Source organism: Toxorhynchites rutilus, chromosome 1, assembly GCF_029784135.1.
Source record: "Toxorhynchites rutilus septentrionalis strain SRP chromosome 1, ASM2978413v1, whole genome shotgun sequence".
In the NCBI taxonomy this organism is placed as follows: Eukaryota; Metazoa; Arthropoda; class Insecta; order Diptera; family Culicidae; genus Toxorhynchites; species Toxorhynchites rutilus.
The window spans coordinates 50,017,852-50,033,654 of record NC_073744.1 but is presented as its reverse complement, the minus strand read 5'-3'; the positions used below and the strand labels follow the sequence as shown (position 1 = coordinate 50,033,654).

Sequence of the window (15,803 nt, the reverse complement as noted above, 5' to 3'; positions counted from 1 at the left end):
AGTTTTTTTTCCAAAATTGGACATTACACAATATCTTCCGATAATGTGGCATTACTGACAAAAGTTTCTCGTTCACAAATTTTTCATCTTCCAACGTAGTCAAATTACTGTTCCAGAAACCTCACACCGAATCTCTTAGAATCGTAAGTAACAAACGAAATCAAGAATCCATCATCAAGGAGCACAGATTTCACACATCTACACACAAAGTTGATTTTTAGCTCATGTTTTGTCATCCCGATTTATTACATTAAATGAACGTAAAAATAATAGAAAATGTCAAAACTCTCAAATGCTGGTAAGCATTTGTATAATATATATGGTACGGAAATATAAAATCAATACGAGCGAGCGAAACAAGAGACACGTTTCAAATAAGCACGCATGTCTTTGCCACATATGTACACGGCTCGGACCGAGATGGATATAGATCTCCTTTATGCTGGAAAGTGTTTTCTAAGAGTAAAATTAGAAAACACTTTCCGACTTCAATCTGCAATATGTAATATTATCACGCTTCTGCGGAACAGCATCAGTAGGCAAGTGGATAACGTGGTCGTGTAAAACAGTCTTGCACTCCAGCCGGTCTTGGCTCGATCCCCGTTGACGTCGTTCGGATTTTTTTTGCAATCCCAAAAAAGATGGAATAATAAAAAAATAAATAGATGTCTGCTTCCATACATACAAACATTTTAAAGAGTTGGGGGACAGATGACATTATTTACTCATTTGAAAAGACATGAAAATGCATGAAAAGACATGGTTTCTGCCGAAAATGAAATGCTTTCTGAAAACGCTAGTTTGGGTGTACAACGCACGTCATCCAGCCTCATCATCTCTATTAAACAAGTCCAAAGTAAACATGTATAAAAAGATCTAGAAGAGTCCATCCACCCCTATATAACAGTTACAGCAAGATAAATGAGCATTTTAACGACGTTACATTACATCTCCAGGACGGTACATGCAATTTGAAGTAACATAAAATATGTTTTTGCATATTTTACGTGCCACCGATAAGGCGGCTGCAGCATCGTGTAAATAAGCACTCTGTGCCTTCTGCCTGCTTCATGCCGAGGATGGAATGTAATCCGTAAACCGCACGCCTCACACCGAACCACCACCCGCAGGAGAACTGGAATGCGTGAAGATGTTTCCACGCCAGACGTATGATTTGGATCATTATTCAAATTCCAGTATTCTCAGAGACTGTTAGTCTTCGTGTTTCTTCGAAACGATTCGTCATTTTACTTGCCAAACATGATTGAACCAGAATTTTCGGTCAAGATTAAAATGTGCAAAAATGAACTGGAAGAGTCTTCCAATCCTGATCTTCACCGTACAATTACCTTCCAAATTTTTTGCCGGCTACCTAATGGCAGTGAGCAGAGTTGGGAATAATACGAAAGTCACGAAGCCACGCGTGACAGCGATGAATATAATGTGTGGAAAACATCATACTTTTCAGGATAAATAATTAAATTGCTGTAACAATTGATACATCTCGAAAGCATATCTATTTGCATTTATTTTAAAAAGCGATATACAGGAAGTGCATACTTCCTCCGACTGATTCATGTAATTACTTTACTCCCACACGCCAACGGAGCGACTGTGCGTGTCCCGATTGATACCACGAACGGGACTGCGACCTTAATTCCTTTTTCCACCCCTGCTCTGCGATTAGCATACTTTTACCCGGCTTCCAATGTAAGGTAGCGCCAATCTAAATTATCGGGAAATTTATTGCCAGCCGCGAAGGAAATCTTGACTCCCTCCGAGTCGAACGAGTCACGATTTTTCTCTCCAGATGCATGCAAACGAAACTGAGGCCACGTGCAGGTTTGGGTCCATTGGCTATCAGCATGCATGCAAGTCTGGATGGCTGGCTGGGAGTGTAAAATAATGAAAATCAATTTCTTTCTAATAAACCCCATGAATCCGAGCGGTCCTAGAGAATGAAACGGTCTTGGCGGAGAAAAAACAAGAATTGAAGGCGTGAAGAACTCTTCATCAACTGCGCCGTCGTTGCACCTGTCGAAGAGCGCGCCCGACGATGCCGAACGTGGAGGAGTCCCACAGTCCGTCCGTGGTCCATCGTGGCCCTCGACGGCAACCGCAGTCGAAGAGGCTGAGTTTCAAATAAATATAAACGAGGAACGCGAGGAAAATGCCGCATCGCAAAGGTCCGTAATGGAAAGCAATAAATTGAAAAATTATAAAACAGTCATTATTTTGCCGTTTTTACGAGTTGGGATGCTCTGGTTCTATCGGTTTTTCTTGTTTTCCCTCACATGGGGGCACAGGTTTGCGGGCCAATTTGCGAAATTAATCAACTCTGATAACGAATTCGTTTAGCAATAAATTTGATTAGCATTAAGAATCTCAATTATCATTTATTTCGATTCGTGTATTGACGGACTGGGCAATGGGGTGAGTCCCGAAGCGGACCACGTACATGCGAGGTGCATTTTCACCTGAGCCGTAAAATATGTGTGTATTAGAACAACGACCCTGTATTATAGTGGGAATGTGTTTTCTCTAGATGGGCGTTTTTTAATGAAATATCAAGAATTCCAATAATATATTTGCATTTGCTGGGGTTATGTAAAGTCTTTTTTTTATTTTAACTGAATCAGCAATGACAGCGATCAAATCAACAGTTAGAATACAACTTCAATCCATGGCAAGGTTCTTTGTAACGTTACACTTCAAACCAGCGCCTGTTATCCCTATTAGTTATCGTCATTCCCTTGTTGATTAGATGACAGTATCCATTTTTCAAATCCGACGGGTGAGTTTGCATTTTGCATTCCATCTGTCTCGACCACATTCGCGTAGATGCAATAGCCTGCACTGATGATGGCTCGAATGCACACATAAACTATGCGCTATACTCTATCTCCGGCTTTGTGTTATGTTTGCTCTGCAAAATCACTAAACAAACGCGCGCAGAATGATGTGACGAATTCGCTGCTCGTCTAGCTATGAAGAACGCCACGGACAACAACAGTATCAACATGTAAATACGGTTTGCCGTCGTTTCGATTATTATTTACATATGCAAATCGGGCGACATCAAAACAGTTGCATTCAAGGGGCAGAATCAAGAGTAGGAAGGGAAGGGACAGCAGTGGATGCGATTCTCAACGCATTCGCGGATCATCGCTTCGTTGTGTCCAGTATCCAGGTGCATACGGCGGAAGGGAATCGATCGTCAAGGGTGGTAAATGTTGCACAAAGTCTAGCTTTCTGATAGCAACCCTATCCTAGCGGCGGCGCGTGAATTCTCCGTTCCACAAATTGTGCGTTATCACCTCCCTGGTACAGGCAAATGTAAACGATTGAGACGACTGCATGGAAGACGGCAATAATTGTTATGCTCCGATAGACTCGGCCGGTGTGCAGAGCCATCTCAACAACCGAAGAGCGGGGGTTGCCACGTTATTACATCGAGTTCTGACGGTGCGATTTTATTTCTGCCGCTCAGAATCGGTATTATGGAACATTCATGCTTCATTAGCATAAAGTTCAATCCACAGTTATTGTTGACTGTGCCTACCATGGCACAATCCGAATTATTTCTCAAGCATCATTGTTTACGATCGTAATTGATGAATTGCTGTATGCATGGAATGTATGAACAAAATGGTCCTGTTCGAGACGCAACATTTGGCTCCGAAAACGCTCCGATTTCGAAAATCATACATTCTACAGTCAGTGTTCACAGGATTAAAACCTTCCTTGGCTTCAAATTAATCAACGTTGATGTGCGCGTTCGCCTACTAAGCGATCGATCGTGAGTTCAAACTCAGGGCCCCCATTTGACCATCTTTGTGTTGTTATAGAATAACTACGTCCACGCAACAATCATCAGCGACGGAAATCGATCCACGGTGGAACGACGATCGATTCACCCATACAACTGCTCTGCTCTGCAAGAAACATCGGGCTGTTGTGCTATGAATAACACAACAATGATCATATCAACTGTCTCCGCTGTCCGGTCTGCTGAACAAAAGAATACCCTTACGCCTAAATGAATACTACTGTGTAATTTACCATAATGATGTAATGGAAAACAAATAAAAAAATACTCTTACGCCTAAAAGGCTATTACTACTGTATAATTTACAATTCACAGAACCATGTACACGATTAAAATCCGGCTCTGTTACAGCTAAAATACTAATGAACCTAAATAAATAAGCAAATGAAATAAAAAAATCACTTATATCTCGGGGATAGAATGACATGACAATTGTTAGCCAATCATAACAAATATTATTACATTTTCATTGAAAAATATCATTAAAAAAATTCTCTCCATAATCTGATCTTCTTCTTCTTGAACGTTCCTATAACGTTCCCTGTAGAACTTTTTCCGTCTCAACGTATGCATCAACTAGCGTCATTTATTAATACTTGGTTGCCTTAAGTTGTCTTAAGCCAAATAACACGCCTTGAATGTATTCCGAGGGGCAAGCTCTAGAATACGCGTGACACAGTGCAAGTCGAAGGAAATTTCTCTGACGAAAAATCCCCCGGCAAGAACGGGAATCGAACCCGTACACCCGGCATGATAATGTGAGACGCTAACCACTCGGCCACGGGTGCACATAATCTGATATAACTGCACATATTTTTTGTGAACTTCCACTTGATAATTGTCCAATATGTTTTTTTATTGGACGAAACTGAGGGCAATTGGGTGGGTTTAGCTTATTGTCGCTGAAATTCACCCCATTGTCACTATACCAATGAACAAACTCCTGGCAGGGTTACCATATTTACAGAATAATATATGTATATGTATTTACACAGATTTTTTAAACTTTTTGAAACCAAGAATCTGCAGTTGCAGATTACAGATTTTTTGGGTTTCATACAGAATTTACAGATTTTTCGAAATAACGATTAATAAAAAAAAATAATATTGTCATCAAGCCATTACTAATAGGCTTGATGACAATATTATTTTTTCTAATCAATTTTGTTTTTACAGCACTAGCTGACCCGGCAAACTTCGTCCCGCCCAAAATTTGTTTTTTGTTATCAATTCCTTCAAACATTCACGTTTTCTTACTAAGCGCAAGTTCATGAGTCCAATCGCAGAACTGTTCATTGATTGATCTCCTAATCGACCCCGTTGAATTTATCTTTTACTAAAAAAATGCTAGTACTTCTACCAAAACTCATCATTATAATATCAGATTATTTTCAGACACAATTCTCGTTCAAGATTTTCAAACCACTTTCAAATAACATGTTTCTCCGTTACATGGAATAAATGTTTGATACAGAAAATATGATAGAATAAAGACAGACCCCTCTCTACCCAATTTGGCTTTATTTGCTTGATTAGTTTACGAGTTATGCAGAAGTTTGTTTTTCATTTGTATGACAGCCCACTCTAAGAGAGGGGGGAGGAATCACCATAGAAACATTTATTGCATCCTAAAACCTCCACATGCCAAATTTGGTTTCGTTTGCTTGATTAATTCTCGAGTAATGCAGAAATTTTTATTTCATTTGTATGGTAGTCCCCCTTAGAGAGAGGGGAGGAGTATCTATCAACCATAGAATCATTTATTGCACCCTAAAACCTCCACATGCCAAATTTGGTTTCGTTTGCTTGATTAATTCTCGCGTAATGCAGAAATTTGTGTTTCATTTTTATGGCAGCCTCCCCTAAGAGGGAGGGGAGGAGTATCTATCAACCATAGAATCATTTATTGCACCCTAAAACCTCCACATGCCAAATTTGGTTTCGTTTGCTTGATTTATTCTCGAGTAATGCAGAAATTTGTGTTTCATTTGTATGGCAGCCTTCCCTTAGAGAGGGGAGTGGAGTGTCTAACCACCGTGAAAACATTTATTGCACCCTAATACCTCAATATGCCTAATTTGGTTTCATTAACTTGAATAGTTCTCGAATAATACAAAAAATTGTGTTCCATTTGCATGGCAGCCCCCATTCCATCCAAATAGCGTGAAAAATAGCGCACACACACTGCACGCTATTTTATAGGCGTGAGTAATTTTCGTGTACGATACAAAAGAATCAAGCTAACCTGTAGCGTATGTCAAACCACGTTGAACTCAAACATCGATGCATGCACACGTACATGGGAGAGAGAAAGAGAGGAACGTATTCGTTTTGGAGGAAGTCACTTCAAAATGCAATGAGGACAATTTGACTGTGAAGAATATAGTCGAGTCGCTAGAGGGAGATAGCGACTAAACGCCCGACTAATTGGTTAGTCGTTTTTGGCGGAGAAACTGCGTGAAGAAGCCAAAAGTCATTACAAACTGAATACGGAAATAGTCAGTAAGATAGTCAACTGACTATCTTCAGTTTACTATGGCTATGCCGAGCCCTGCTCCTCTCAATCGCTTCGCTTCGACAAAGACTTCTTCGGCATTCGCCGTCAACATGACTTGAATTGACTGGAAGAAGAAATAACGCTATTCTAATTGACGTGACTAATGAATACAAATCTGCCTCTTCATTCAACCTTACCTCAATCCACACTGCTAATACCTCTGACACGAATTTCGTTACCTTATTTTAACTTATTTTAATGTCCATATAAAGTTAAGGGAAAACTTGATTTCTGATGCAAAAAAGTAGTTACACAATTAATGGACGGCTTCATTGTTTACACATCGTGAACTCAAACCAACGAAGCCTTAGACAGTTACCAGGTATGCTATAAAGGTCCTCGCGTTAGTATTAGTAAATAGCGTGCAGTTTGGGAGGAATTTTAAACAAAACTTTAGTTCATTTTGTCTCAGAGTTCAATTTTGTGAATAAAACATACAGAAAAACGGGTTTATATCAAACCAAAATCACTAATTTGTGAGTGTGTTAGAACACAACACTGCACGCTATTTTATATGTATGAGTAATTTTCGTGTACGATACAAAAGATAGATTCACCTTCAGTATATGTCAAACCACGATGAACTCAAACATTGATACATGCATACGTGCCACATGAGAAAGAGAAACGAATTCATTTTGAGGGGAGTCACTTCAATATGCAATGAAGTCCATTTGACGGGGAAGCATGAAATGAGATTGTCGAGTCCTAGAGTGAGAGAGAAACGTAACACCCGAATGGCTGCTGAGTCATGTTGACGGAGAAACTACTAGAAGAAGCCAGAACTCCAATCCAATTGGATTCGGAGGGGAAGTTCCTCGTAGTCCCCTGACTATCCTCAGTTGAATATGACTTTGCCGAGCCCTGATCAAACATGTTCAGATTACTAAGCAAAAAATTAATGTTTTTCCGATGGTTTTCATATCCGAGTAATAGCGTGAAACACGTCGTGATGGAATCAGGGGGAGTGCGCGGGCCGTCGTCGTGAACAGACGTGTTTTTCGTTCGCTCTGTGTGTAGTTTCATACCGGTTTTTTTTTCTACTTGGAGCATCGGTGGTGTGACGGAAAAGAGTGCTATTTCTAAAACGATCCGAAAATCTATTTCGAGAAGAGAAGAGATATTTATATTAGCATGATTATTGTGAAAAAAGTGAACTGAAAAGCTTTAATTGGATGAGCCTAAGTGTTGCAATTTAGTAAATTAAGTTCTCGGAAACGCTCATTCCTATTACGAGAGTAGGCACGGGTAGCTATATGTGTGTGTGTTGTGCAGTACAGTTAATGAGATCCGTCTATATCGAGAACGCATCACATTCATGATAGCGAATGCATGAATACGACAAGCTAAGTCCCCTTAAGTTGTATTAATAATATCTTCGTTGATAATAATTTCTCTGTCTCTAAAACTCACTAAAACTTCATATAGCAATGTAATAAAAAGCCGATAGAAGACAGAAGCTCCGCGGCTGTGTGCGAGAGTGTCTCTATGGATCGTGTACGGTTGTGAGATTTCAGCTGCACGGAATTGTATTGGTGTGGGTGCAATGGGTTCGGACTCGCTGCTTCGGGCGGGTAGAGAGGTTTGTTTCTTTTCGTCAGTTGTGCAGTCAGGTTTTCGTGTGAGCTCGGATCGATAGTCAACGTAGCTTTGAGTGCAGTTATATTGGATCGGAGTACATACGATAGTTTGGTTGTATGATGGCTGACGAGGGAGGCAGGCTATTTTGTTCGCTTGGTGCGCCCGATTTCGGGTGGGGCGCAGTATCACTGGCACCCACACCGATGAAATTCTGTGTAGCTGTTTAATTCTCGCGATTGCAATCGATCCACTTGGTTGCATTTTCGCACAGAGGCTCATCAAATCTTACCAAAAAGGAACTTGTATGAACATAGTTGCTTCAGTGTATGAATTTATATTATAAAGGACGATTGCTTTTAAATGACTTCTCTTGGTTACCTTCTCAGGTTTCCCAAAAATAACCATCCGTCGCCGCGATTGGGTTAACGAATTGAATAATCGCGCATTGAATAATTGCATATATCCCGATTGGTTTGAGAGGTGTTTTCTCGGTTACCTTCTCAGGTTTCCCACAGTTAAAACTTCGCAAACGCGACTGGATTCCGACAACAAATACGTGCGAGAAATGGAAAATCTAATTAATGTTACAGGTTTTCCTTCTCAGGATATCTAAAGGTTCGTACTGCGTGCTGTGGTATGAAATTTTCAGAATTTTGTGTTGTTGAGTGGTCGATAGTTCGTGTTTACATAATCACATCACTTACCACAGTGAATCCTGATTTTTACCTCTTCCCATTAACAATTATCCCTTCCATGATATTCGCTAGGGAACCACGCTATAGAGGCGACCCTTCTGGCTTTCGGGCGGCGATTATCATACTAACATTCCTTCCCTTCCCCTGGTGACTGTAAGGACGTGGCCGGCGTCGTTATTGACCATCCAAAGCTCGAATCACCGAAAATTGCACAACGAGAATGATTTGCTAGTCCCAAGCGTCATTCTGTGTGTTCTTTGTGCAATTTTGTTGGTTCAGGTCAATCACGAAGAGCAACTACGAATTGTACAGTCTACCCAAGCTCAAGCTCAAGCTCAAGAAACACGTCGTGATGGGATCAGGGTACCATTGACATCTTCTTCTTCTTTAATGGTAGTAACATTCCTAGAGGAACTTCACCATCTCAACTCGCGTCATTTTTATTAGTCCACCCAAAATATTTTTTTGCATACGTTTTGGCATCCCGATTTATTACATTGAATAAACCTAAGAATAACAGAAAATGTGCCACTCTCCCATACTGGTATAGCTTTTGTATAATATATATGCTATAGCAATATAAGAGCAATATGAGCGTGTGAAACAAAAGGCACATTGCAAATAAACTACATGCACGGCCCAGACAGAGAAAGATGAATGTATATCTCCATGCTCTCTTTTTTACTCTTAGAAAACACTTTCCAACTTCATTGTATAATGAGGTGTAATATTATCACACATTTATGCAACAGCACCAGTGACTATGTGGATATCGCGGTCGTGTAAAACAGCCTTGCATTCCAGCCGGCATTGGTTTCGATCCCCGTTGAGATCGTTTGGACATTTATTTTGGGTACTATCCCAAGCTAACGTTCAGTCTGAGAGAAAATGATGTCTGCTCCCATACATACAATCATTTTAAAACATTTCAAAAATGTGATTTTATTTGTTCATGCATTGCATTTTTTTCTGCCGAAGATTAGATGTTTTCTACCAACGCTATATTTCTATGCCAAATAACACGCCTTGAAAGTATTCTAAGTGGCAAGTTGTAGAATAAGCGTGACAAGACGGATAAAATTTGTTTGATGGAAAATCCCCCGACTAGAACGGGATTCGAACCCGAACCCCTGGCTTGATAATGTGTGACGCTAACCACTCGGCCACGAGAGCACTTAGCCTGCATATCTCAAACCTGTTGTTGTTGTTGTTGTATACAAGGATATTCCAGAAGTACGAAAACAGTATGTTCCAAAGACTGTTATGGAAGTTATTATCATATGTGATAACAAAATGTAAAAAATGATGCATTGTGTTGAAAAATACGTTACCATCCAAATATCCCGCATACGAGTAGCTCACCTGAAAATAAATAATAAAGTTTCATCAATATTAGGCGATGTGGAAAATTTCCAAAAAGGAATCATTATAATTTTTCATAAAACAAATATGAAACATGACACATATTTCCTTTTAATTACTAACTAACTATTACATCAATTATTACATATTAGTTTGGAAAACCCCGTCCGTGATATGTTCGTTAGTCTTAGGTTAGGTTAGGTTAAGTTAGCTTAGGTTGATCCTCTGTTTCGTCTAATTATATATGTACTACCCGATGTTTTTTTTCTTCAACCAAAATTGTTAGGTTAACCGAAATATCAATTTTCGTAAGCATGTGAGCAATTTAACTTGCGACTAATTTGTCACATTTGCCACATTCATTGACATTTTTTTCAATTCAATTACAATTCAAGCCACGCCCGAAGGCAACCGGAGCAGTCAGCGGAGAATCACCGTGCGATTTTGTTCGCAACTTCAAATTCACTCTAAGTGATACAGAGCATCTGTGTTAATGCCGTCTGGTGGAGGGCGCTTGTATATGTTTGCATCACATGCACTGTTTAGCCCTGAAGAGAATCGAAACCCACGTTTTGAGTTACACCTCTTAGATATTCACTAGCCAGTTGAAATACTTAATCATAATTGCCCCATAGCAAAGTGCATCAGTACATAATTAGTACCGTTCTGAATCATATTTCGGACGCTTAAGACATATGATGCAGAAAACAGATCTAAACTTTATGCATTGGTTGATTGGTTGATATTGATATTTTTAATAAATTAGTTCAATATGCTTTTAAGCTTTCTACTTTGGTACCGGTTCGAAAGGATTTTCTTACTTAAAAAAATGCAAACCACTTTTTAACAGCTCATGTATTTTTACTAACGGTTCAAAACTGTAACTGTAAATTCACAAAATTAGTTTTTTTTTTCACAATACAGAAATATACAGAGGCTCACATGAGTAGTTTTCTATTTTCTACACTTTCTGATTCCTTTCCTTCGATTTCAAAACCCTCCTTTATTTCTGTAAATCCTATAATTTATAATAAAAATACTCTTCAAGCTTATAACTTACTCTCGCTGTTACAATTACACTTACGCTTCTCTTTATATACGCTTTTCTTCAATAATCGAACTATTCACATCTATTCAATCAAATTTTCTTGTCTCTTTAACACAATACTGGTTTGTTGTCAATTTGTTAACAACATTGATAATCAACAAGGCTACTCCTATCGAGGTAGTACGATTAGGACAAACAGCTCATCGGTGCCTCAACAGTACTTATTTGATTGAATACATAAAAAATCATCGAATAAAATGCTTTTCAAATGAAACGAATAAGAATCAAGCTTCGGAAACTAAATCATATTTCGGACAGATTGAATTCAAATTTCGGACACTTTATTTTGTAATTTTTTGGACGAAAATTACATTACACTTGATTATATTTTATAGTCAACTGCGAATCACTTACCAAGCAATCACAGTAAACTGTTAACGATGATGAGAACTGATGAAACACCGGAGAAATTTAAATATTTATGAACGGATAATTTTTACGTGCTCACGCTGAGGAAACGTCAAACACAAACGATAATGAATAGTGTTGTGAGATTTCTGCCGATTATGTTATAATTCAAATGTAGTTCTCATGTGAAATGATAGTGAAACCAAGGGATTACTCTAAAGAAGCAATTGTGATATTAATTTGATAGTTATATCATCAGTGCATTAAGCATTTTAAGATATTAGAACAAAGTGTCCGAAATATGATGTTGTCCGAAATATGATTCAGAACGGTAAAAGCATAACCAACAGTAGTAGCAAAGCAGTAGCAAAGCAGCTATATCAACAACCACAGCAAAACAACAGCAGTGGTTGCTAAAAATGTATAATACCTGTAATAGTGTGAAATGAAGGCCAACGCATGTATTTGTGCTACGCTCCTGTCACAACTTGTTCCGTAAAGTAGTAGGGATAGGTCGGTTTTGAATACTCTAATAAATTCTGTACAAGGATAATTTGTTACATTGACGGAACAAAAATCATTCGAACTGTTTGCATTGATTTCAAAAATGTTTTCAAAACTGTCTTTCGATTTGCGATGCGTTCATTATTTATTGAACAATTAATCATCAATGACGAAGGGGAAATTTTTCTATAGAACAAAAATATCTCTTTGTTGAAAGGTCCTACAGGTTTCCCATATTTTCCAGAATAGTCGGCTGTAAACGATCATACCGCACAAATTGGTATAATTATCTGTCAAATGGCACCGTTTTATTTGGGTAGGAAAATACGCTGTCTTGGGAATGTACATCGAAAATAGAACCGACTTTGAGCGAATGATTTGTTTGAAGTGGAACTTCTGATCATTAGTTGCACTTTAATAATTAAATAATGATACGATACGATGGTATGATTAACGATATGATCTTTCGTTAATATTCATTTAGAGGAGCCGATATGTAGAACAACTACGAGCTATCAACGTCGTTAGGATTGTTGTTCTGATACAACTCAATAAAAGCGTTTTTTTTTCAGGAATCAATTACCATACGTTGATAAACACAACACGTTGCCGATACCGCTACACAAGAAATCAACATTCAAATCGTTCGGGGAATGACAGTAGTTCCCTGTAGAGCCCCTGGATAGCTAACAATAATAATAATAATAATAATAATAATAATAATAAGATAAAGAACCTGGATACTTGTATGAGCGAGCTTTCAACACAACTTTTAACCATAGCAACGGGTGGGCGCTCAACATGTCCGGACCAGCCTACGCACTCTTCGGTAGGGTCTATCTCGCATCCAGCTGCATCCTAGCTGGGGTGGGATATTTGTAGAAAGTTCACAGATCACGATCATACCGCACAAATTGGTATAATTATCTGTCAAATGGCACCGTTGCATTTATTTGGGTAGGAAAATACGCTGTCTTGGGAATGTACATCGAAAATAGAACCGACTTTGAGCGAATGATTTGTTTGAAGTGGAACTTCTGATCATTAGTTGCACTTTAATAATTAAATAATGATACGATACGATGGTATGATTAACGATACTATCTTTCGTTAATATTCATTTAGAGGAGCCGATATGTAAAACAACTACGAGCTCTCAACGTCGTTAGGATTGTTGTTCTGATACAACTCAATACAACTCAACTCAATAATTTTTTTTTTCAGGAATCAATTACCATACGTTGATAAACACAACACGTTGCCGATACCGCTACACAAGAAATCAACATTCAAATCGTTCGGGGAATGGCAGTAGTTCCCTGGAGAGCCCCTGGATAGCTAATAATAATAATAATAATAAGATAAAGAACCTGGATACTTGTATGAGCAAGCTTTCAACGCAACTTTTAACCATAGCAATGGGTGGGCGCTCAACATGCCCGGACCAGCCTACGCACTCTTCGGAAGGGTCTATCTCGCATCCAGTTGCATCCTAGCTGGGTGGGAAATTTGTAGAAAGTTCACAGAATGATGCACATTCGGAAATAATAACATATTAATAATTGCGGGAAGAAAGGATACATACCTGAGAGCAAACTGCCATTCATAATGATGAGTCGAAAAAAAAGTTCGTAGAAAAAAAAGAGTTAATTATGACGAGAGATCCCCTAGCTTTTTCCCGCTGTTCGGAACCGTGATTATGTTTATAGACTCCCAGTGACTATAAAATGTTCATGCGCCATCTCGCCTGACTTGTGACTAGAGCTTTCAGCCGGAGGAATGCTGTGCTGTGCCCGGTCGGTTGGAGCGCGGAACGAAACGCTCCTTAGGTGTCGGGGTCTGGTCGCTTGAGAAAGCAACCACCAAGGTCTCGTATGAGCCCCGTGAACAAACCCAATCGTAGCCGGGGTAGAAATTCGAAAATGATATAATTAATGTTGTGTCAATTATCACATTTTTGCCCCTTGCCGTATTTATATATTTTCGCCGGGGTCCGAGGCGCGATTCGTCGGTTCCCATCATCAGGACTAGGTTCGCCGTGAAGCTGTGGAAGCACGAGACGTTAGACGAGAGAAAACTTTCACCAGATGCATCTGTCTCCCCGCTCGAAAGTGCTGCTGCCCTAGCCTAGTCGAACGATTTGAACGCGTGGTCGTCTCGAAATGTACCTTTTGCGCTTGACTTTTTTTTGTGCGAAATACGACAATGAAACTATTGATCAAAGTGCCAGGGAGTCGCACAACATGTGGCGGATCTGAACGGTTTGCTGGTGACTTTGCGGAACAGGTTTTCCCCTCTAGATCAATCTCGTGGTGAGCTGGATGGAGACCAATCGAGATGTGTGTTTCGGTGAGCTCGACAATAGTAAAAAACAAATATTACCGACAATAAAAAGCGTGACGTGGCGATATGATCTCGAATATCATCGTGATTAATGGATACAGTGGATCTGTTTCGTTTATGTTGAACAACGCCGATAAGATGCGTTGAAAATGTGAAAGTATGTTCCATTCCGTTGTTTTATTAACTTCCTCACTTTTGATTTTGATGCTTGCGCTGTCCCACCTGAACTAGTTTCACTATAGAGATGAATCCGGGAGTACAAGTTTACTGTTTCTCCGTATTCTTCCTCTCGTTCATCCTTTTTTTTCGTATTGTGCACTATTTTTAGAAATGATGAACGAACAATTAGACCTTCCAAAACAGGAAAACGACAGTCATCGGGCGAATTCATAGCACCAGTCACCTGACAAAGAAACTTTGGTCTACTTTGAGCGATAGACTGAGAGGTGTCAATCAGATTCAACGCTGGCAAAACTTATTTCTGCTCTGTCAATCATCATAGATTTGAATATGAGTCATTCCGTTCCTGAACAGGTACCCCGCTCTGAAACCAGGGGTGGCATTGCGCATTTCGAAACGAGTAACTCGTTTCGAGAAAATTCGAGCTCAAGTCGAAATGGTTTTAGTATTATGTATTTTTTCAAAGTTAATATTTTCAGTGTACTAGATTTAGAGCAAAATTTGTCTCGTAGAGAAATGTAAAATTTTTGGGTTCGTAAGCAAAGCTAAGTCAAAGTGACCGAAACAAACAAAAACAACTCGTTCCGAAATGTGCAATGTCACCCCAGTATAATGAGTGTTCGAACCAGCGGTGTTCGAGTTTTATGCGATAACTAACAAATTTGATAAATATCTATAATCCAAAATACACGATGCTAATGCAGCACCGGCGAGACCCTGCTGAGAATATTTTACGACTGCTCGCGATTTTGATTCCCTGGAAGCATAATAAAAATGTAATCTTAAAGCATCAATAAACATTTCATATTAAACGACTTTAATGCAGTGCCGGTGACAAACCTCGGCATTGCTTGCCATAAAAAAAAATCACTCGAATTTCATTCAGACACTGCCTCAACAAACTTGGTGCCTTCAGAAAGGGTCACCGCCAAATCGAACCGCCCACGGCTCCCCGGAATCCGTGAATCGCATAATCCTGGACCGATTCGATTGCCACGTAACCGGCGGAGTTTCAAACAAATGCCACACGCGTTAGTCGCCTATCCGAAATGCAACAGAGTCGCATATGTGGAAGACTTTCTGCATACATAAAGTCGTTCCAGTTGTTGGCAGTTGTGTATTTTTTTTTTCTTCGGAAAATAAGATTAAGTCAACTGCCGGCAGGCAAACCTGACAAAGCCGCATTAGCAGCGGCGGCGTGGGAGTTGGCAAAGTATTGTTTACGAGTGCGCGAAGTCGTCCTAGAACGGTACGAGGCCGTGTTGGAGCGGGACGATGCTTCAATGGGCTGACTTG

The 15,803-nt window shown here is 39.5% G+C and overlaps 2 protein-coding genes across 4 annotated transcripts in view; one reads left to right on the top strand and one right to left on the bottom strand.

Annotated features, from left to right (window-relative positions):
• The window catches only part of LOC129780682 (uncharacterized), a 30,585-nt gene extending 14,786 nt beyond the window's left edge, over window positions 1-15,799 (top strand). The window contains exon 3 of the mRNA XM_055789137.1: window positions 15,652-15,799. Within this exon, the coding sequence (XP_055645112.1) occupies window positions 15,652-15,799 (148 nt within the window). The remainder of the gene's footprint in view (window positions 1-15,651) is intronic.
• Window positions 1-15,803, bottom strand: part of LOC129767553 (cadherin-99C) — a 442,929-nt gene that overhangs the window by 358,401 nt on the left and 68,725 nt on the right. The window lies entirely within an intron of this gene.